The sequence below is a fragment of the Spermophilus citellus genome (assembly GCF_964194105.1).
Source record: "Spermophilus citellus genome assembly, chromosome: 4".
NCBI classification, from domain to species: Eukaryota; Metazoa; Chordata; class Mammalia; order Rodentia; family Sciuridae; genus Spermophilus; species Spermophilus citellus.
Genome location: NC_138185.1, coordinates 25,611,475 through 25,635,199, shown reverse-complemented (window position 1 = coordinate 25,635,199; position 23,725 = coordinate 25,611,475). Strand labels below are relative to the sequence as shown.

General features: G+C 45.9%; 2 protein-coding genes across 6 annotated transcripts in view; both read left to right on the top strand.

The window, feature by feature from the left end:
- The window catches only part of POFUT1 (protein O-fucosyltransferase 1), a 29,126-nt gene extending 22,824 nt beyond the window's left edge, over positions 1–6,302 (top strand). For 2 of the 5 annotated variants that reach the window (XM_081289184.1, XM_081289183.1), the window contains one exon: positions 215–5,127. In XM_081289184.1, the coding sequence (XP_081145310.1) occupies positions 215–403 (189 nt within the window). In that variant the 3' untranslated portion in view covers positions 404–5,127. Of the gene's footprint in view, positions 1–214; positions 5,128–5,444 lie in introns of those variants that run through there. The other 3 variants (XR_014021368.1, XR_014021369.1, XR_014021370.1) reach the window with 3 other exon arrangements.
- Positions 6,303–21,798: 15,496 nt separating this feature from the next.
- The window catches only part of KIF3B (kinesin family member 3B), a 43,029-nt gene continuing 41,102 nt past the window's right edge, over positions 21,799–23,725 (top strand). Inside the window, exon 1 of the mRNA XM_081289172.1 lies at positions 21,799–21,924. The gene's annotated coding sequence lies outside the window, so the exon portion shown is untranslated. The remainder of the gene's footprint in view (positions 21,925–23,725) is intronic.

Sequence of the window (23,725 nt, the reverse complement as noted above, 5' to 3'; positions counted from 1 at the left end):
GAGGCACCCAGAGTGGGGCATTCCGAGCCGAGGATGGAGGGCCTGGAGGAGGACACAGGCACCTAGGAGGCAGCTGGACTGCACTCCTCTCACACCGACCCCAGGTCTTCATCCTCTCCATTCCTCCTTTTGTCTGCAACCTCAGCCCTAGGGAAGGAGGTTGAGCCTGTGGACGGCAGCCACCAGGTTGATGCACTCTGCCTTCCTTCTGCAGGTGAAGGTGGTGAGCCTGCAGCCTGAGGTGGCCCAGATCGACCTGTACATCCTCGGCAGAGCTGACCACTTTATTGGCAACTGTGTCTCCTCCTTCACCGCCTTTGTGAAGCGGGAAAGAGACCTCCAGGGAAAGCAGTCGTCCTTCTTCGGCATGGACAGGCCCCCTCAGCTGCGGGATGAATTCTGATCCTGGCTGGAGAATATCACCAGTCACAGCTGATCCTTTCAGCCAGGCCTGGCAGCCAGAGGTGCTCTCAGGACTGCAAGCTCCTCTTCTTGCCTGCCAGAGCTGGAGAACAGTATCAGGGAGGCATCTCCTGCCTCTGTGCTTCCCCATTCTCCTGGGAATTTCTCACAAAGGTAGAGCAGTCAAACCTCTCTCCTTTGTTCTCCCTGGGATGAGCAGCCTGGGAAGCTGAGAGATTTTTTTTATAGAAGGGGATTTTTATAGTTTTGATACAAGGTCATGGCCACCCTAGGACTCTCCTTTATTTTTAAAAGTCAGTGAAATCCATTAGCATAGATACCTAAAGTGACCTTAACAGCAAGTGGATGGATCCAGGGCTGGGGTGGGTCTTTAGGCCACTTTTCCAAGTATCCCCAAAAGTGGCCCTCAGACCCATCCCCACTGCCCAACCAGAGCCAGTGTCATCCCCACCTCCTAGGCCATGTCCAGGATTGGGGTGTGTGTATGCTTCTCTATCAGAAACACTGCAAATGGGAGTAAACAGTCAGGCACTCTGCAGTGCCCTGGGGGCTGCTGCCTCTCACCCAGCACGTTCCCGGCTCAGAGCACACCAGCAAGCCTGATGATCATGGTATTTCTCTCATAATTGATGGTTGGTGGCTGCTGCAAACCTGGCACCATGGGGACCTCAGTGCTTCACTGGGGTCAGGGCTCGTGGGCCTAACAGGATCCTCTGAAGGCTGCCCTCTCAAAGGGCCTATGGGTAGAATTTGGGTTGATGTCCAAAGCTTGTTCTTCCCCTGACCCCCGCCCTGTGGCTTGGGAGCTCTCACACAAAGCCTTCACAAAGGAACATCTGGCACATAGAAGGTGCCCAGGATCCAGAAACCATTGGAATTCCCAGTTTAGAAGCAACCTTTGCCCCTTCCCATTGAATGTAATCTCTGCCCAAGCCATGAGATGCAAGGGGTTATGGTCATGAGGTTCTTTGTCTCTAGAGGCTGCAATTTCCACGTACATGACTCCTGAGAGCCTGTGATTTTTTTGACCTCGTAGTTCTAAAATGCCACAGCAAGACCTGTGGCCTCTGATCCTGGATAGGTGGCCCAAAGCTCAATGCAGGGGCTTCTCCCCTGATTGCCTTTAGGGGGAAATGCTTTGTTGTCCTGGGCACACTGGGTCAGGGGTCAGAGATTACAGGAGGATCTCTAACACCCAAGTCGGCATTTGCTGTGTAGAATTGCTGCCCGACTTTACAGAAGGCTTTTGTAGTTTTCCCTCCTGGAAAAACAGTCAAGTGTTTTAAACCCTGGTAAATGGCTTATCTTTCCAGACTTGCTCTCAAGCCTTACCCAGAGGAAAGGGCGCAGACAAGGGAGCCTGTGCACGCTCGGCCTCCAGCAGGTTGTTGCGTTTCTGACTCTGCTGTTCATTCTCATCTGCTGTTCACAGCCTCACACCAGGCACAGCTCTAGAGTCAGCTAGAGTGGGGCATCCGGATCCGCAGATGGGCGTTGGCAGTAATCTGGTGCTCTGGAGGCAAAGGTGCTGGAGCCCTTGGCGGTCTCAGCTCTGGCCTTTGGGCACTTGCTTTATTCTTTGACCCAGGTTCCTACCCTGTGAAAAAATGATAAAATCAACGGGTTGTTGAGAGGCTCAGATCAGTTAAAGCATATATGCATGAGAGACACTGAACTTGAGAGACGCAGGGGCACACGTAGCTTTGGATTAACTGGGCTGCTTCTCGTGCACACCTCCTCCGTGCCAGGCAGCATGCTTGCCAGGTGCTTTATGGGCATTCTCCTGTTTAGTTCCCAGCCCTGGGAAGTAAGAACTAGTACTAACCCTGTCTTTCTGGATAAGGGAAAAAAATGAATGCCCAGAGAATTCTCATAATTTCTCCAATGCTGCACAGCTGGTGGCATTAAGCCAAAATTTGACCCCTAGAGCCAGTTCTGTTAGCCACCACCATGTTCCACTGCCGTCGGTTCACAAATGCACTTTACCCTGTGTGTGCCGTGGGGACCTCTGCTGGAAAAGATCAGCCACTTTGATTTCCAGTGGGCACTTGCTGTGGGTTTGCCAGGTCACCCAAGAAACAAAGTCCATGTGAAGTCGACAGGTTCCTCTGGTAGTTATTGAGTTTGACATTCTCATTCATCGTATGTTTTCTGAGCACCCACTATGTTCCAGGCCCTGTGCTAGGAACAATGGTGCAGCGAGAAACCAACAGTCTTTTTTCTCAAAGAATTTGCATTCAAGAAAGTAGAAGACATAGTGAGCATATTGGGAGATATTGGTAAGTGCTATGAAGAAAAATGAAGGATTTAGGGGTGCAGTGGGAAAGATGTTCTAGACAAGAATAGCTGACAAAGGAGGGGAGGCACACAGGTGTCCAGATACCTGGAGGCAGCATATTGCCAACAGAGGAAATGGCATGTATCAAGGTCCTGTGGGGACACAGGCTCCTGAAGAGCCACGAGGAGGAGGTCGGTAGGTGTAGCAGAGTGGCTGCAGCAATCCATGCCACTCCCATAGCCAGAGGTCTGCACCTTGGCCTGGACTTGGCTTTAGTTGGAGAGATAAGAGCCTCTGCAGGCTTGGAGACAGAAGAGGATACGATCTGATCTACACTCTTGAAGGACCCTTGGAACTGGCATGGGGAGGGGAAGGGTGAAAGCAGAGACTGGTGTGGGGCTGGGTCCTGGGTACAGGGGAGAGGCGAGGGGCTCTTCCCTCCTGAACTGGAACCCCAGCACCCTCTTCTCCCAGGAGGCAAAGGCATTGAAGGAGGTAGGAAATGGTCAGATTCTGAATGTATAAAATTATTTTTATAATTCAGTTTTTGAAGATATGAATCTGCATAGATTTAATCATGCAATATATACAATGTAATGTCCTTTTTATACTCAATAGTATATCATATTTTCCCTGTTCATAGCCTGAATAAGTTAATTATATCAACTTCCATTGAGAGGTTCTCCATAGTTCACCATTTCCTTTTTTTTTTTTAATTTATTTTTTAGTTGTAGTTGGACACAATATCTTTATTTTGTTTGTTTATTTTTATGTGGTCCCGAGGATCGAACTCAGGGCTTCACACGTGCTAAGTGAGCACTCTACTGCTGAACCACAATCCCAGCCCAAGTTCACCATTTTCCTATTATGAGACCTTAATATGTTCCCAATTTCTCACTATTGGAATTTGAAAAATATTTTTATTTGTAAAGATTTTTCTTTATTTTAAATATGTGTTAAGGTTCAGGGCATAGTGGCATACACCTAAAATCTTGTGACTTGGGAGGCTGAGGCAGGAAGATCTCAAGTTGCCAGTTTGGGCAACTCAGACCCTGTCTTGAAATTAAAAAATCGATGGAGGTGTAGCTCAGTAGTACCCATGGGGTTGATCCCCAGTACCACACACAAAGATAAATAAAAATATTTATTGTGGGAAAATTCACATACACACAAACATTGTGAGTTATAAACTGAACTCACATTTTTAATAATTATCAATATTTTACCAGTCTGGTTCCATTACTCTCCCATTCCCAAATCTGCTTGTTTACTGGAGTCTTTTTAAAAGTTACCTGTGTGTTTTGAGGGGCAGGCCAGCAGGATTTGCTCACACTGAGGGCAGATGAGGAGTTAAGGATCCCTGACTGCTGGAGAGTTTAGGGCCCAAACCACAGGGAGCTTTCCTGACTTGCAGAGTAAACTCAAGGCAGATTTTCTTACCCCCATACCTCACTTCCACATTACAGGTGCTACTGCAGTGTCCAGAGCTTCCTTGGAGTGCTGCTGGATAAGGCAAATTCCAAGAGCCACCCTTGCCTGAAGAATTCAAGTGACTGGTGGGTAGTGTCCAGGAATCTGCATTTTTTTTGGGGGGGGGCGGGCAAGCACCTATAGGTGGGTTTAATGCCAATGGCTCAGGGCCTCTTAAATTGTGGTCATAGGACCCGCAGGTGGCCTCACTTGGGGGAACTTGTTAGACATGCTGAATCCCGTGGGGCTATAAGTTAGCCCAGTGACAGAGCTTCTGCCCAGTGTTCATGAAGCTTTGAATTTGATTCCCAGAACCATAAAAAGAAAGAAAAATAAGACGTATGGAATCCCAGACCTGCTAAAGCAGTCTCCAAGGAGGCAGGTCAGAAGCAACATTGGTGGGTAGAGGATCTCAGCTCCTCAGCCACCCGACAGTACAGAAGAACCCTAGCACACCCCCCAGGTCCCACCAAGCGCACCTTAAGGAGGTGACTTATGAGTTGCCGGAACTGAATCCACTAATGTCTCTCCATATACCTGAGGGTGGAAATATCCAACTAGACCAAACCTTTATAGAAGTAAACAAAGGCAATTAAAATTTTTATAAATAAGTACCAGTAGAGATGGGTTATGATAAGGCAGAAATGGAGAAGGCTGGGAAACAATGTCCTGAAGCATCACAGCTGCTCTAGGGGGTAGGAGAGGAGAGAAAGGGCAGAGGGAGGAAGGAAGGAAGAATGGAGCTCTCATTTCCATTTTCTGTTCACCTCAAAGAAGCTTGGTGCAGCCTGGTGGGCGAACACCGCAACCCCAGTGGCTCTGGAGGCCGGAGCATGGCAAGTCTCGGCCAGTCTCAGCAACTCAGTGAGTCCCTAAGTGCTTAGCAAGACCCTGCTTGAAAATATAAAAAAGGACTGGGCATGTGGCTAAGTGCCCTTGGGTTCAAGTCCCAACACACACACACACACACACAAAAAAAAAAAAAAAAGCAGCTTAGTGCATAATAATAGTAACAGCAATAATAATAAGGTTTCACTGGCTTGAAAATAAAGCTCCTTCCTCTCCCCAGCTCTTTCTATCCTTAGTGGAGTTGACAGAAAAAACTCCTCGCCTGAAGGCAAATCCTGCGCTGGATTATGTTGTCAGAATTAATTCAGATTCTTACTTGAAACCTGGTTTATTCCAGGGTTGGGACTTTTCCCTGGAAATGACACTATTTAACTGGCAAGCAGGTTTGCTTTGTTTTTACATCTAATCCTTTATTGATCACCAGCTCAGGATGCCAAGTAAACAGTGAGGGGAAGACGACAAAAGGCATTTCCCAGAAGCCTTCCTCCCAGGGGCATGACTCAGCAGAGTGGAGGAACAATACCCACTTGGGGTGGCAGCCTGGGGTGGACATCAGCCTCGGAAAGTCTGCCTCTAAATAAAACCGGCACCACATCAAGCCATTGACATTGATTCTCTTGGAGTGTGGGGGCGTTTTCAAGTCAGATGGTGTCCAAGATGGTTCCGGAGGTACTGGGTACTCTAAGAAGGAGAGAACTAGCTTTCCAGTGTTTTCCCATCCTGCCAACATTCTCAGAGAGAAAGTCCCAGTTCAGTGCCAGTGTCATTAGCTCCTGTCTGTGCTCGCTAGTACTTGTTCCGTGGAGAGAGCAGAGCTCAGACTCAGATGGCCTTAGCCAGCTACAAGTCACTAACATTGTCTTTGTTATATTTAATTTTTGCTACTTGGGATTTTTCTGTTTTTTTTTTTTGTTTTCACTTACAGATGTGGTTCAAAGTTGGCTTTTAAGAAATTTATTTCAGTTTAAAAAGTAGAACGGGCTCTGAGAAAAATATTACATAAACCATGGTTATGAGGTTTGGGCGAGTAGCTTGGTGACAGTGGGCCACTTGGCACGTACAAGGCCCTAGGTTCAGTCTTCACCAAAAAAAAAAAAAAAGATATGGAATGAATGAAGAAAGTAAGATTGGGAGAAGCTCGTTCAGCCACATTTTATTGTATTTTATTTTATTTTATAGTGTTGGGGGAAAAACCCAGAGCCTTGCACAAACTAGACAAGCGCTGTACCATTGAGCGCTACCAGCAACTCATCCTTGTGCCCTAAAGACACCTCCCAGTAAGAGATGGGAGAGGCACATTGAAGTGACGAGGAGACTGCCGTCCATTCAAACGCCACTGGCTGCACACTGCCTGTGATTGCATAGACCATCTCCTTTAACATTTCCTAATGCCAAGTGGCATGTGCCTGTAGTCCCAGCGACTTGGGAATCTGAGGCAGGAGATCCCATAAGGCCAGCCTAGGCAACTTACTGAGGCCCTGTCTCAAAATAGTAAAGTTGGTTATGTAACTCAATGGTAGAACACCCCTGGGTTCCATCCGAGGGACAAAAGAAAAAATGTAATCCTATGAAATTTTCCTCTCGGAGTTCCACAGCACCTTTAAATTGTAATAATAACTGACATAATTGGGCTAGGGATGTGGCTCAAGCGGTAGCGTGCTCGCCTGGCATGCGTGCGGCCCGGGTTCGATCCTCAGCACCACATAGCAACAAAGATGTTGTGTCCGCCGAGAACTAAAAAATAAATATTAAAAAATTCTCTCTCTCTCTCTCTCTGTAAAGAAAAAAATAACTGACATAATTATTGTCACTTATTATGCGCCAAACTGTGTCCTAAGCCCTCCGCATAAACTAACTCATCAGATTCACTGAACAACCCTAAGATGTTGCTTTTCTTATTATCTCCATTTTACAGATAAGGGCATGGAGGCACAGGTAAAGCAACTAGCCTACAATCACTCAACTTGAGTAATAGACCCAGGACTCAAAACCTGCAAGCATGACACATAGTCAGTGCCCTTAGCCTCTGTACTGTGATGCTTCTTATGTCACTTATCAGAAGACTAGGCTTGTTTTCCCAGCTGACCGGAGGTTCTCCCCAAGAACAGGACGGTGCCTGACGTGTCTCCCTGTATCAGCTCTTCACCAGTGCTTGGCTTATAAGTGTCCTGTACTTACATGTTGAATGAATATGCAGATGAATATGCAGAAAGTGACCTGAGCAGGTGATCTGACTTCTGGCATCTTGGCGAAGGTAGAGCTGAATGGAATGATAGGCATATTTTAACAGCTGCACCTCGGGGAGGAGAAAAGGCATTAGAGATGCGGGATCTCGGAACCAATGTGCAAAGAGCTGAGGTATGGAGGCCCCGAGCAGGGACTTGGGGAGATGGAGCCCCAAGAGGAGGGGACACAAGGAGATTTGAGCAGCTCATAAAGGGGTAGAACATCAAACTAAAGTCTGACCCTCCCCAATGGGAGCCAGACAGAGATTGTCTCTGGGCTGGGGCAAAGAGGGGTGAAGATGGGAGCAGGGGATTTTCAGGGCTCACTAAGGGGTCACCTGAGCCAGGGATAAGTGAAAAGGTCCCTGTAAGCACCCCTCAAGGGCAGTGCCAAAAGGCAGGGCCCTGGTTTTGTAAATTAGTTTAACATACTATGTCTGTAGATTGAAAAATGTCTTGATTCCTTCTCCCTGGAGGCAAACATAGTACTAGCAATTTTCTGAATGCCTTCCAGAAATTTCTCTTGCCATACATAGGCATACATGTGTGTGTATAAAACATATCTGTGTATGTGTGCATATATACACACGTACATATATATACACACACATAATTGTTTTCCATTCCCTTTTTATCTGCCACATAATATTCCACAACATGATTGGACTATAATGCCTTTAATTTACCATGAGGCCTTAAAGTTTGCTGTTTTTAGACACCATGAACAAAGGATATGTTTCTGGAAGTGGTGAGTCATAATGGTGTGTAAGTTTATAATTTGACAGACTTGGCCATATTGTTCCCCAGAGAGGTTGTGCACTCCGTCCTTCCCAGCATAGTGCCCATTACCTGTGCCATCTGGTTTCACTGGCTTTTCAGGTGGTTTAAAATGGAGGTGCTGGTCTTGACCTGACTTCTGTCCTGGGGCTACTATGTGCTGACCATCCATATCCTGGGAGGCTTGGGAGGATCAAATCCCAGTTCAGCCACTAGCTGACGTGTGACTCAAGTCATTAGCATGTCTGAACCTCTGCATTTTGTGTAAGATGTACATAATGTCTTAAAGCCAAGTCATAAAGTATTGAAGTATTTTCTTTCTGCTCAGTTTGTTTTCATTTTTTTTTCTTTTCTTTTTGGTGCTAAGGAATAAACCCAGGGGGTGCTTAACCACTGAGCAACATCCTCAGCCCTTTTATTTTTTAGTTTGAGACAGGGTCTCTCTAAATTGCTTAGAGCCTCACTAAGTTATCAAGGCTGGCCTTGAACTTGAGATCCTCCTGCTTCAGCCTCCTGACTTGCTGGGACTGCAGGCTGTGCTACCTCACCCCACTTGAAATTATATTTATTTTTAACTGGCACATTAAAGCATAAAATTTTGTTTTTATTAACATCTGCCCCAATTTGTTAAACCTGCATATGATGTGACTGTATTCTTTGAGGGTTGTTGTGAGAATTTGAGGCACTGATATCCTCATGGCTTCTGATACATAGTAACTCTGTGAACTTGCAAAGCCTTCTGAGCCTCAGTTTCTTCAGTGTGAACGTGGGTTGGCACAGGGCTGCCAGGGCTTGCAAAGTGCATGAAAATGCTCTGTAAACCCAAGGAGGGCCTGAGGGAGGGGGATTAAGCTTTATTAGAGCTCTGGCAGCCCTGCAAGGCGCTGCTTGCTCTAAGCTTGCTTTGTACCTCCCCATGGCTTTTCATTGTTGTGTTTGCTCAAAGTGAGGCCATCTTCTCCCAGCTGTTGCCAGTGAGCAAACAGGAACCCTGAACACTTAGCCTGCTGGGTAAATGGACCCCGCCTCCAGTCTCCAAAGGATTAGACTTCTTAGGAGAAGGATTTAGAGGGAGCTAAGAACTCACACCAGTAATGCAGAGGGGAGAGGACTCTGAGAGTCAGAGAACTGCCTATTTGTGGCAGATTCTGGTCCACTCTGAACTCTTGTCTCTTCATCTGTAACATGAGGGCTTTGGACTGGGTGACCCTTTGAAAAGGGACTAGGCTTGGTGTCCAAAGACTTGTGTGTAAGGCCTACATTAACCATTAATCCAGTGTGTAACTGGTGGAACTTGGTGTTCTCATCTGTAAAATGAGAATACAAATTGAATTACAGAGCCATTATGAATTAATGGCTTGCTTTCTGGTGAGGAAGAAAGAGACAAGAGCCAGGTGCTGTGGCGCACGTCAGTAATCTCAGTGGCTATGGAGGCTGAGGCAGAAGGATCAGGAGTTCAAAGCCAGCCTCAGCAACAGTGAGGTGCTAAGCAACTCAGTGAGACCCTGTCTCTAAATAAAATGCAAAATAGGGCTGGGGATGTGGCCCAGCGGTCGAGTGTCCCTGAGTTCAATCCCTGGTACTAAAAAAAAAAAAAAAAAAAAAGAGATAAAAAAAAAAAACTAATCTGTTAGGTGGTCATGAAGAGTTAGGAGAGTGAAGTCGGGTGAAAGAGAGTGACTGGGGCGTCAGGGAATGCCTCTGTGTCCAGGTCACATTTAGGCAGAGGCTTGAAGGTGAGCGAGCGAGCCCTGGGGTCATCTGCAGAACAGGGAGGAACTGGAGGTGAGGCCTGGGAAAAACAGAGGCTGGATTGTGGTAGACCTCACCTTTGGTTTCATGTGAGTGACCTTAAGGCCATTGGAAGAGGAATGGTATATCTAACTTGGCTTTTTTTTTTGGGGGGTGTACTAAGTTGTTGAGGGTCTTGCTACATTGCTGAAGCTGTCCCCTAACTTGTGATCCTCCTGCCTCAACCTCCCAGATTGCTGGGATTACAGGTGTGTGCCACCATGCCTTGCTTAATTTTTCTGTCAGCTGTCTATTTCTGCATCAGTAATAACCCCTCCATGTGGTGTCTTAAAACAACAATAATTAATATCACAGTTTCTGTGGGAAGCTCCTGGGTGTAACTTGGTTGGGCAGTTCTGGCTCCGGGGTGGGGGTGGGGTGGAGGGGTCTCTCGGAGGTTGTGATAAGTCCTTGGCCAAGTCTACAGCCAGCTGAAGGCCTGGCTGGGGCTGGAGGCCCCATTTCCAAGGTAGGTCACCCCTATGGCTAGCAAGTTGGGACTGGCCACTGTGGGATATCCTCAGCTCCCCTCCTTGTGGTCGCTCAAGGGTCCTTGCCATACCGTGGCTGGCTTCCCCAGAATGAGTGGTTCAAGTGGCCAATACAGAAGCTACAATGTCTTTGACCCAGCTTTGGAGGTCATGAACTATCACTTCCTTCATTTTTACAGGTCACTCAGGCTAGCCCTATTGAAAGTGAGAAGGGACACAGGACAAAACTATTAGCAGAAGGCCAGGAGAATTGTGGATCCTCCTTGAAGCTGGCTACCACCAGGTTTCTGTTTGTTTAAATAGCACTTAGTACAACTTTTTTTCCTTTGTTACGTTTTTTAAGTATATAGTTCTATGAATTCTCACACATACATCTCTATAACCACCACCACAAACAGGACACAGAACCATCCATCAGCCCTCAAAAAGCCCTTGCATTTCCCTTTGTAGTGACACATTCCTCCCACCTCAACCTGGAGCAACCACAGATCCTTCTCTAGTTTTGACTTTTAGAGAATGTCACCCAAATGAAATCGTTTAGTGTTTTTTGGTACTAGGGATTGAATCTAGATGTCTCCCCAGCTTTCTTTTTTTGAGACAGTCTCACTAAATTGATTAGGGCCTTGCTAAATTTCTGAGGCTGGCCTTGAACTTGTGATCCTCCTGCCTCATCCCAAGTTGCTGAAATTACAGGTGTGTGTCCTCACACTCAGCAGTATGTAACCTTTTGAAACTGACTCTTTCACTTACAATAATCCTTTGAGATTCATTTAAGTTACTGCAGGAATTAATAATTCATTCCTTTTCTTTTTCCCGTTTTTTTTTTTTTTGGGGGGGGTACCATGAATTGAACTCAGGGCACTCGACCACTGAGCCACATCACCAACCCTGTTTTGTATTTTATTTGGAGACAGGGTCTCACTGAGTTGCTTAGCACCTGGCAATTGCTGAGGCTGGCTTTGAACTTGTGATCCTCCTGTCTCAGCCTCCAGAGCTGCTTGGACTATAGGTGTGTGCCACGGCGCCTGGCTCATTCCTTTTCGTTCTAAACTATGTTCCACTGTATAGATCTACTGGTTTGGGGGAATTATGAAGAGTGTGGGTCTTAGTCTATTCAGGATGCTATAACAAAGTGCCGTAGACTGATTGGTTTATACATGACAGAAATGTATTTATTATAATTCTAGAGGCTGGGACATCCAAGATGTAAGTACCAACCGACTGAGTGTCTGGTGAAGGCTTATTCTCAGATTCATAGATGGCACCTTCTCATTGTGTCCACACTGGTAGAGGGAATGAGGTACCTCTCTGGAATCTCATTTTATAAGAGCACTAATCCAATTCATGCAAGATCTGTCCTTGTGATCTGATCATCTCCCCAAAGCCTCACTGCCTACTCCAACACTGTCAACCTGGGAGTTCGGACTTCACATATGAATTTTGGGGGGACACAACTTTAGGAGAGACTAATGGGAAGTCCTCAAGTTATTGGGGGGTGTGCTCTTGAAGAGAATGGTGGAACATTAGACCATTTTCTGTTTTTTCATTTCCTGGCCAAGAGGTGAACATTTTGCTCTGCTTCATGCTCCTGCTGTCGTGTAGTGCCTTGCCACAGGTCCCAAAGCAATGGATTCAGCCAGTTATGGGCTGGAACTCCAAAACTGTGAGCTCAAATAAACCTGTTTTATTTATCAGCTGATTTATCTCAGGTCTTTGTTATGATGATGAAAATCTGACTCACCCTTGGGGAAGTCCAGCAAAGGGTACTGGGCTCAGGTAGTCATGATGAAGGTCAAGTGCCCACAAGAGACAAGCCAGTGAGATTGGTGACTGGGACTAGATGCTGGGAGGTGAGTGTTGATCTCTGATTTCTATGAGTTGAAGAAAAAAGTCACATCATGTTTTCCACCAGTGAGTGAGGAGGGGAAGCCCCACCCGCAGATGTGAGACAGGATATAAGGATTCATGTGGGTGTCTAAGGCCCTGGCAGGGAAAGGTGGGTGGCATCTATGAGGAATCAGGGCCTGATGTGACAGCTTGCTGAAGGGAGTGGCACACTGCTACAGCTTCTCATGGAGCTGTGGGAAGGGCTTGGGATGGGTGTCAGCTTCTATACCCAGGATAATCACATTTCCCCAGAGCTTACTGACAATGAGGTGGAAGACCTGGGAGAGGATAGGGGACCAAGTGTTTAGATGTAGGAGTGACAGAGAGCTTTAGATATCCTTTTTTTCTTTTTTGTTACCAGGGATTGAACCCAGGGGCACTTAACCACTCAGCCACATCCCCAGCCCTTTTAATTTTTTGTTTTGAGATAGGGTCTTGCTAAGTTGTTGAGGGTCTTGCTACAAGTTCAGGCTGGCCTTGAACTTGCATTCCTCCTGCCTCAGCCTTCCAAGTCACTGGGATTACAGGTGTGAACCATCATGCCCAACTGGCTATATCTCTTTTTAAATTATGTGTATTATTTTTATCTATTGTTGCCAATAAATAAACCCCAAACTCAGCATCAAAGACACCAAATATTTATTATATAGTTTTTTGAGGGTGAGGAATCTGGAATCAGCTTTTCTGGGCATCTCTGGCTCAAGTCTTTCATGAGCTTATAGTAAAAATGTCATCCAGGACAGGGGTCATCTAAAGGCTTCACTGGGGCAGGAGGATCTACTTCTAAGATAACACATTGGAGTGGCTGTTGGCTGGAGGTCTTGGTTCCAAACTACCTGATTAGCCAGAGACCTCTGTTATCCTCGATATGGGCCTGTCCATGGCACTTCTCTCAATGTGGCACTGATTTCTCCTACAACAAGGGATATAATAGAGAGCAAGAGACCAAGATGGGAGCTGGGATGTCTTCTATAATCTAGTCTCAGGAGTGGCATATAGCATTATTTCTGCCATGCATTGTTTCTACATGTGATCATGTAGGCCAATGCTGGTTTAGTGTGACAAGGGACCATACAAGGATTTGAATACAAGAGGGAGGTCACTGAGGGCCAACTTAGAACTGGCTATTGCCCATGTTAATGTATTACCAAATTCAAGTTCTGTAAATTTAAAGAGATCACTGAGACATTCTCATTTAAATAAAAAAGAAACACAAAACCTACATGTTTCTATTATACATACATATGTAAAAATATAGAAAATGATCTGGGGGCTGGGGATGTGGCTCAAACGGTAGTGCGCTCACTTGGCATGCGTGTGGCCCGGGTTCGATCCTCAGCACCACATACAGACAAAGATGTTGTGTCCGCCAAAAACTAAAAAATAAATATTAAAAATTCTCTCTCTCTCTCTCTCTCTCTTTAAAAAAAAATTGACTATGCTAGAAGTTCTTAAGCTGAGTGACATTCAGCTGTTAAGGAAAAAAAAATGATCTGGAAGGACACTATTATATTATCTCCTGGAAAGGGAGATGGAATGGCAGGTATATTTTCTTCATTCGTTTTTTTTTTGTTGTTGTTTGTTTGTTTTTTTTTTTTTTTTTTTTTTTATGGTGCTGGGGATTAAACCCAGGGCCTTGTGCATGTGAGGCAAGCACTCTACCAACTGAGCCATAGCCCTAGTCCAGTAGGCATATTTTGAAAGGGAACCTACCATTTTTATACTGTTTTTCCTTATGGTTTAAATCATTTGCAATAACATTGTGTTCTTGGGTTGCTATTTTGACATTTTGTTGCTAGATAGCAAACCACCCCAAACTTATTGGCAGAAACAAGGCTTATATTCTGCTCATAGATTTGGTGGGTCAGAAAATTGTACAGGACACAGCATGACTAAAATATGGGGCTTAGCGAGGGCCTTTGACTAGAACACTACAAATGGCCTCACTGTAGCTTGGGTTCCCTCACAGGATGGTTGCTAAGTTCCAACAGGAAGTATTCCAGGAGAAGTCATCTGGAGAGAGAATATTCCAGAAAAACCAGACAGTGCTGTGTGTCTCCTCCCCATGTCCCTGACCTCCTTGCCTAGTACTAGGGACTGAACCTAGGGCACTCTACCACTGATCTACATCTCCAGCCCTTTTTATTTTATTTTTATTTTTTATTTTTTGGGGGGGGTACCGAGGATTAAATTCAGGGCACTTGACCACTGAGCTACATCCTCAGCCTTATTTTGTATTTTATTCAGAGACAGGGTCTCAGTTGCTTAGCGCCTGAGGCACTGGGTGCAATCCTCACTGTCATAGAAGAATAAATAAATAAATAAAAGGTATTGTGTCTGACTACAAGTAAGAAAGAAAGAAAAGAAAGAAAGAAAGAAAGAAAGAAAAGATTCAAGAAAAAAAAAAGACATTCTCCTTCCAAGGGATGTCAAGGAATCTGTAGGTATTTTTATTTTTAAACTGCCTCAGTTAGCCGGGCAGGCCTGTAATCCCAGTGGCTGAGGCAGGAGGATCTCAAGTTCAAAGTCAGCCCCAGCAACTGAGTGAGGCTAGAGGCAACTCAGTGAGACCCCATCTCTAATAAAATACAAAAATAGGGGTTGGGTTGGAGTTGTGGCTCAGCAGTAGAACGCTCGCCTAGCAAGTGCAAGGCCCTGGGTTTGATCCTCAGCACCACATAAAAATAAATAAAATAAAGGTATTATGTCCAACTACAACTAAAAAATAAATATTAAAAAAAAAAGTAGGGTATTCCACCTCTTGGGTCCCCTTCTTCCACTGGGAGAAGTCTTTTCTGTTGTCCTTTAATAAACTTCTACTTTCCACTCTGAAAAAAAAAAAAAAAGTAGGACTGGAGATGTGGCTTAGTGGTCAAATACCCCTGAGTTCAATCCCCAGTACAAAAAAAAAAAAAAACCTGCCTCCATTAGTTATAGAATCTAAAAATCTATTTTAAGAGTTGGAGATGAGGGGCTGGGGATGTGGCTCAAGCGTTAGCGCGCTCGCCTGGCATGCGTGTGGCCCGGGTTCGATCCTCAGCACCACATACAAACAAAGATGTTGTGCCCGCCGATAACTAAAAAATAAAATATTAAAAAAAATTCTCTCTATCTCTCTATCTCTTTCGCTCTCTCTTTAAAAAAAAAAAAAAGAGTTGGAGATGATATTTGGAGGCTGCTTTTCCTAAGATGGAGGATGGGGAGCAGCTGGAAACCCACTCATAGTGCTGCATCCACACTCTTACTCCTTCTGTCCTTTTCTCCTTGAGCCTGAGCATTGTAGGGAAATTGAGACAACTTGTCAGTTGCAATTTACAATTTTTTAAAAAATACTTGGCATTGAACCCAGGGACACTCTATCACTGAGCTACATCCCCAACCCTTCCTTTTTTTAAAACAAAATGTTTCATTATTTATTTATTTGTTCTAATCAATTGCACAGGACAGCAGAATGCTCTTCAATTCATTGTACACAAATGGAGCACGAATTTTCACTTCTCTGGTTGTACACAAAGTAGGGTGACACCATTCATGCAATCATACATGTACTTAGGGTACTAATGTCTCATTCCACTCTTTCCTATCCCCATGCCCCCTCTCCACCCCTCTGTCCCCTTTGGCCAAACCAAAATTCCTCCACTCATCCCATCCCCCCCCCCATTATGGATCAGCATCCACTTATCAGAGAAAACATTCAGCCTTTCATTTTTGGGGATTGGCTTACTTTGCTTAGCATGATATTCTCTTAACTCTATCCATTTTATTGCTGAGTAATATTCCATTGTGTAATATACCACAGTTTCTTTATCCACCCATCTATTGAAGGGCATCTAGGTTGATTTGACAGTTTAGCTACTGTGAATTATAATGCTATAAACTATGATGTCCAGCCCTTCCTTTTATTTTGTACCTTGAGACAGGGTCTTGCTAAGTTGCTTAGGACCTTGCTAAATTGCTGAGGTTGGCTTTGAACTTGTAATCCTCCTGCCTCAGCCTCCAGAGTTGCTGAAATTACAAGAGTGTGCCACTGCCCCTGGCTATTATTTTTTGTTGTTTATTTTCAGTACCTAAAAACCAAGCCCTTAAAGCAAATATTAACATATAGATTTACTTGTTTTCCAGGCCTAACTCCAAAAAGAACTTGAGGAAGTCTGCAAGAATTCACACAGTATAATAATATGATTTAAAATCTATAAATACATCAAGAAACCAAGGTGTTGGGAAAGGAAAAGTTGAAATAGTAAGATGAGACCAGAGGGGGAAGTTAGTTATTAAAAATATAGGCTGCAAAATCTTCAATAAGTATTTGCCTTTGTAGGAATGAAAGGAATTACATATGCTATGTGATCCACTTCCCCAACTGGCTTTTGAATCCCTCTCCAACAACTCTGCCAGCCTGTTTGTTTAGTAAGGCATGTCTGGCCATTGGAATGTACAGACCCCAGATCCACAAACTCAAATGTATCCAAGGGCCAGTCAGGCAAGGAGAGGGAATGAGGCAGGTTTGGCGGGGGTTGGTGATGGGGTGGGGTGAGTGAATGTGCAATCCTTTTTTTTTTTTTTTAAAGACAGAGTGAGAGAGGAGAGAGAGAGAATTTTTTTTTTTAAAGAGAGAGTGAGAGAGGAGAGAGAGTGAGAGAGAGAATTTTTAATATTTATTTTTTAGTTCTTGGCGGACACTCGGCAGACACAACATCTTTGTTGGTATGTGGTGCTGAGGATCGAACCCGGGCCGCAAGCATGCCAGGCGAGCGCGCTACCGCTTGAGCCACATCCCCAGCCCATGAATGTGCAATCCTTTACTCTGTAAAGTGTAAGGGGTGCTGTTGTTACCCTCCATCCAATTATTGTCAAGTGGGGACGTTGGTAGAATATAGCCAGGTCTTTAGATCTGGGCTTTTCAAGAGGAGCTGAAAATCCCAATTTTTATGGGACATCTCCTGGTTTTTATTCAGTCTCAATTTTGTAACACTGGGAAGGGCAAACAAAACGCAACTGTGGGTAGATGCTGCTCACAATCAGTTTGTGAATTCCAAAAAGGCCAAAGTTACAGGCTCTGAAGTTGAGTTAGAACAGGTTTGAATTTGGCTCTGAGACCTTTTCACTGGATAATGGGAGGCTCAATTCTCTTCTGTAAAATGGGGCTTTTCAGGAATACTTACCCATATTATTGAATGCTCTTCAAAAGCGTTTTCTTTCTTTTTTTCCCCTTCCCCTTCCCCTACATACTGGGGATTGAACCCAGAGGTGCTTTACCAGTGGGCTACATCCTCATCCACAGCTCCCCCTCCACACTCTTTGTGTGTGTGACAGGGTCTCCCGAGACTTCTTAGGACCTCAGTGGCTAAGGCTGGCTGTGAACTTGGAAACTTCCTGTCTGTCTCCAGAGCTGCTGAGATCACAGGCATGTGCCACCTGGCAAAAAACAGCATTTTCCGTGACGATATGGCATTTCCCCTCCCCAAACTTCAACTCAGCTGTCCATTCCCTATTTCCCTGTTGTAAACCAAACCGGGATGAATATGCATGCGCCTACATCTTCAGGAGCATATTTCCTGGTTTCCTCAAAATCTGTTCCTAGATGTGGAATGGGCTGACTCAAATGCTTATTAATCATCATGATAATTTTCCTTCCAATTTGTGCAGTTTCTCACTCCATCATCAGTGGGATAAAAACACTCTTCTGTCTATCCTTGCCAACACTGATTTATGCTTTGAAAAAAATCTGTGAATTTGAGACGTGAATGATGATAATGTATGTTTTATAGTAAGTGTGTTGTGTGCTGCTGTGGGCCAGTCACAGAGGATCCAAACAAGTTAACATGAAACCCAGTCCAGAGACTCAGGTACAAGTCCCAGTTCTTCTCCGGCCTCCTTCTGGCTCTAAGATTTTAATGTCACTGCTCTCTCATCCCTCACCATTAACATGCTCTACACCTGGGACAGTTTTTCACACTCATTCCTTGGACAAATCCTCACAGCAACCCTGAAAAGGGGCAAATAGGGAAATGAGGTCTGAGAGGTGAACTAACTTGCCCAAGGTCACATAGCCCTTAAGTGCTTGGGAAGGAAGCAATTAGCAGCCAACTCTTGTCTGGCTTTCTTCAGCAACATCAGAGATGTGAATTTAGAAACCATTAGCTCCATTCCCAGCCCGGAGCCTCCCTCAGGTCCCTGAGTCTCATCCCTACGGAACCTGGGCATGCAGCCAAGCAAGACCATCAAGTGTGTCTCAGGTGCTTGGCCTCCATCCAAATACAGCATCTTGTTTCTTCCTGAAAGGGGCTCTGGGATACCTCCTTGTATTCTAATAAATAATTCCTTTTGCAGTCTTTTTTACACAGCCCCTTTCAGTTCTCTTCCCCCAATACTATTAAATTTCCAAGAAGCCTGAACGCTCTCACCAGAAGGACTCCTCACATTCGCAATTATTATTTCCCTGGAGGACACCACGGCCCTGCCCAATAAAGGAAGGAAAGAAATCTCCCATTTGTGGGACACATATTAGGTGGCAGGCATTGTCCCGGGCTGTATCTTATTTAATCCTCATGATAAACCTGAATAGTAGCATTTATAGCTCCATTTTGCAGATGAGAAAACTGAGTCTAACGAGGTCAGTAACTTGCAGTGGGTCACTTGGCTAGCTGGTGAGGCATGGAACTGGGATTCAAACCCAAGTCTCTTTGGACCTGACAGTTCCTCTTTGTCATTTTTCATAGCCCAGAGCTGTGGTGTCCAATATGGTTGTCACTAGCCACAGGTGATGATTTAAACATGAATTAATTAAATTAAGTAAATAGAATTCAGTTCCTCAGTAGCAGTAGTCTCATTTCAAATGCTCAATAGCCACATGTGACTGGTGTCTAGCAGACACCATCGTGGTAGAAAGATTTGTTGAGTGGCAGCACTTCTAGAATGTCAGAGAAGGAGGAAGTCTAGTGATTTTACCCTTGCCTGGGAAGCCAATCCATGTCATTGGTCAGCTTTATAGGGAGTCCATCAGGAGTTCCTTTCTGTAAGCAAGATCATAGTAAAGCCAGTCAGGGGTTTCTGTTCTGCGTTATTCGTTTCTCCTGGTTTAGGCTTCAATCAGTGCCAACAGGTTCCTTCCCATTCCCCCCCCCCCCACTACCTTCCAATCCCTAGGTATCCAGTGGTCTTCCTTTATCACAGGGGATTTGGGCTGTCCTGCTAGGTCACTGGTGACATGCTTGCTTTTTGGAAGAGAGGGTCCTCCCTGAGTAATTATGAGGTGCAGGACTGACCTAGCTCCTTGGCAAAGGGGACAGAAAACTGGTTAAAACTGGATGGCTTTTTCCTGCCCTGCAGCAAAACCTCCTTCCTGTGTTTGAGGAATCCTTGTTTATGCCTGGAAGGCAAATTTCCCTCCTAGCTAGAAGCTCAAAGGGTCAGATATTTGCCTTTACAGCTTCTACTGCAAGCAGATGGGCATGTGGACGGGCTCACCCATCTTTGAATGTGGGGAGGTTGTGTGCATGTTGCCAGGCAGTGCTGAGACACTGTCCATGGTCAAATGACCTGAACCTGGTGAAAGCTGGGGCATCTGGTGAACCCAAGGGACCGGCCCAGTACCATGTGGTCCCACATGACCTGAACTCTGTCCTTCATGGCCACTTCTAGAAACCAGGACAGGTCAGCACTGCTCTAGAATGTCAGAGAAGAAAAAAAACTTGGTGATTTTCCCTGGTACAGGAACCAAAACATCTGCCATTTGTCAATCCTATAGGGAATGCATCAGGACCTTCCTGGTAGTTTTGTGGACTTCCCATTGCCCCGCTAACAAATGCTTTTTCTACTACCATTAGTCTGGGTTGGTTTCTATAGTTTCTGGTGAAATGACAAGAGATGCTCACTGGAATTAGACCTCGTTTATAGGGTGGAGTTTCTCTAGGGGAAGCAGAGGGAAGGTTCTCCGCTCTGGTCCAACTGATCTTTCCAGATTGGGTCCCCTTGTCCACTTCTCACTAGTGTCTTTCCCACTATTAAACTCTCACCATTTCTTCTCTTTAACAAATGGAGCGAATCTTCAGAACTGGTAGGTTTGGAAGCCCTGCTCTCACTTTTCAAGACTTCTTCATCCCCAATCAGACTTAGGAATCTAGAAAGTCCTTTCTCTATTTTTTTTTGCTGGAACAACTCTTCTCTGATTAATAAATGCCCCACCATCCAGGTTGAATGGAAAAGCAGGCAAGGTGTGAAAAGGAAATTCCAGGTGAAGCCAGAATTAGACAGGCAGTCAGCTTAGATAGGTCAATCGAGTCAGGACAGATCCAGGAGGCCAATTTTGAGTGAATCCGGGAAGTTGGAGACTGTCCCCTGAAGGACTGAAATGTTAATTCCTTCAGAGCCCTTCTTCCACCCTTATCAAGAACCTGCCCCAGCACCAACCTGTTGCCAAGGTAACCTCCCTACAGGAAGCTATAAGGTTGTTAAGGTGTCCTTAGAACAAAGGAAGCCTAGGATTTACAAAAAGAGCAGAAGACCTCACCTCGCTGCTTCTTGGGATACCAGGATACCAGCTATGGCCCCCTTCTCCCTCCCTGGAGAAGTCTATGGTACCCCTTTTTAAATAACCCCTGCTTTATGTGCTTGCCTCTGCTCCTTCAAACTTCAACACGTGAGGAAGCAGAACTCCTCACTGATAGATAACCGTAGTTATCACAGGAATGGAAACTCACAAGTCTGAGTGTCTCGAGTTTGAGACTACATCTCCACTGGTACTATATACTAATATACTGGTACTATATTAAAAAACAGGTGCCAGGCACAGTGGCACGTGACTGAAATTCCAGCAACTCAGGAGGCTGATCAGGACTGGAGGATTGCAAGTTCGAGGCCAGCCTCACCAACTTAGTGAGACCCTGATTCAAATTTTAAAAAAGTAAAAAAAAAAAAAAAAAAAAAAAAAAAAGGACTAAGGATGTAGTTCTGTAGCTCCGTGGTAAAGCTCCCCCTGTTCAGTTGCCCCCCCCCAAAAAAAAAATTAGTGGTGAGACTCCACTAAAGGATGTTAATCCGGGAGTTGCTATGATCTGTTTAGCGTTTAGCAGCATTATTCTAGCATATCGTGGAAAATGGTTTGGCGGGGCAGGAGGAATAGAAGCAGGTAGGCTACAGATGACAGTGCCTGGCCTTGCTTGGAGCGGCCCCACTGAAGATGGAGAAACAGAAGATATATCGAGAGGCAGACAAGGGACATGGGAATGCTGGATGTGAGGAGTGAAGGGTCGAGGAAGCTGCTCAGGGGCAATCTGAGACACAAGTCGGATCATTCAGGTCCCAGCGCTCCAGGAAGGGTGCAGAGGCGGCAGGAACCGCAGGGCGAGACCCAGGCAGTGCAGTGCATTCCGTCTTCCAGACCCCAGGCCGAGCGCAGGACGCCGGCGGGCTGACCGGCCACCCAGCGCGGAGCCGCTCCGGCTCCCGGGGCTGGGGAAACCCGGGAGCCGCGAGGCACCGCCCAGACTCCGCCCGCCCCGTTCCGCCCCGCCCGGCCGGCAGGCTTTCCCTGGCCTTGCGCTTGTCCCAATAAAGTTATTGAAATTGACACCGGTTGCTAAGGAAGTGGGTCGCCGAGCCGGGTTGCTAAGGAAGTGAGCGGCCGCGGTCTCTCCCCATCCGGGGCAGTGGGGAATGGCTGAGCCCGGGATTTGCCGATGCCGCCGCCGCCGCCGCCGTCGCCACCGCCGCCCGCTGTCGGCTCGGGCCTCAGGTGAGTCCGGAGGGGCCCGGTGTCCGCCGGGCCGATCCCTGCGGCCGCCTGGCGGCGGACACGGCGCCCGCGCCCGGCTGTGCTGCCCCGCGAGCCTGAGCATCCTCTGCCCTGCCTCCGGGCATCCTCCGGCGGTCCTGGCGTCCTCGCTCCTCCCCCAGGCGGGGTCGCAGCCCGACCCCCCAGACTTGGCCGCCCAGGGTCAGTCCCGCAGGAGGGCCTGGACCAGTGGTCAGGGGCCCGTCTCGGAAGGATGACTAGGGAGCAAGAGCCTGGGGGACCACCTGGGCGCTGTCCCTGGCTCGCTGTGTGACCTTGGGCAAGTCCTTTCCCTGCTCTGGCCTCCGTTGACTTGTTTGTCTAATGGGTTCCTAACACCGTGCTAACACCGTGCTCAGTTAACTAAGATGAGACGCCTACGTGAAAGTGCTCTAAGTGGGAAGAGCGAGAATTCTTAGGGCGCCATAGTGTGGGTCCAAGAGTCCTGTGTCTTGAAGTCTGAGTGTCTTGAATTTGAGACTACATCTCCACTTAGTAACCGTGGCCTTGGGCAAGGTAACCTCCGTGAGCCTTCTTTTCCTTATCTCCAAAATGGGATGTTGGACTGCTGTGGGAATCCAGTGAGACAGGTATGTCAGCCAGCGTGCACATGGGAAGTGCACTTTGCGACAGGTAGGATTTAGGCCTGCCCTGTGCCAGCTCATATAGGTAGGTATTCCTACCACTGTTGACATCCTCCCAGCCTCAGTTTTACTTCTCCGTTCTGCTTAGAGCACAGAAGGTAGTTGACTTCTGCAAGTAGTGACATGAAGTTCTTATAGATGGTTTGTGTTATGGTCTTATTTTCTACTTGTGCCTTTTTGGTCATTTTAGAAGAAAATGTGTTTTTTTTTTATATCTTTGGGGAAATAAAACAGTAATAATTATCTGTAAGTATATAATTAAAAAGAGCATTTCAGATATATTATCTCACTTAATCTTTACATAGACTGTCAAGTATTTGGTGATATCATCCTCATTTTGCAGGTTAGAAACGTGGTTGAGAAAATCAAATGAGAGTTGGCTGCAGTAGCACATGCATGGAATTCTAGCAAGTCAGGAGCCTGAGACAGGAGAATTACAAGTTTGAGGCCAGCCTCTGCAAATTAGCAAGGCCCGAGCAATTTAGTGAGACCCTGTCTCAAAATAAACAAGTTCTGGGCATGTATCTCCGTGGAAAAGCAGCCCTGAGTCCAGCCCCAGTACCAAAAAAAGAAAGAAAGAAAGAAAGAAAGAAAGAAAGAAAGAAAGAAAGAAAGAAAGAAAAAGAAATTCAAATAACATGTCTAAGAATCTTATGCCTATTATGTGAGGGAGCCCTACATGTTTCCAGGTAAATCCTCTGTGTGTGTGTGTGTGTGTGTGTGTGTGTGTTTACTGGGGAGTGATCTCGGACCTCATATATGGTAGGCAAGCACTCTTATCTCTGAGCTACATCCCTGGCCCTTTTTATTTAATTAAAATAATTTATTTATTTATGACATTGGGGATTGAACCCAGGGGCAGTTAAGTACTAAGCCACATCCCCAGCCTTTTTATTATTTTATGTTGAGAACAGGGTGTTGCTAAATTGCTGAGGCAGATCTCGAATTCGAGATTTTCCAGCCTTAGCCTTACAACTAACTGGGATTATAGTTGGGCACTACTGTACCTGGCTAAATCCTCTGCTTTCTTAATTGTTAAGAACTTAACTGTATGGGCTGGGGTTGCTCAGTGGCAGAGCGCTTGCCTAGCACGTGAGGTACTGGGTTCCATTTTTAGC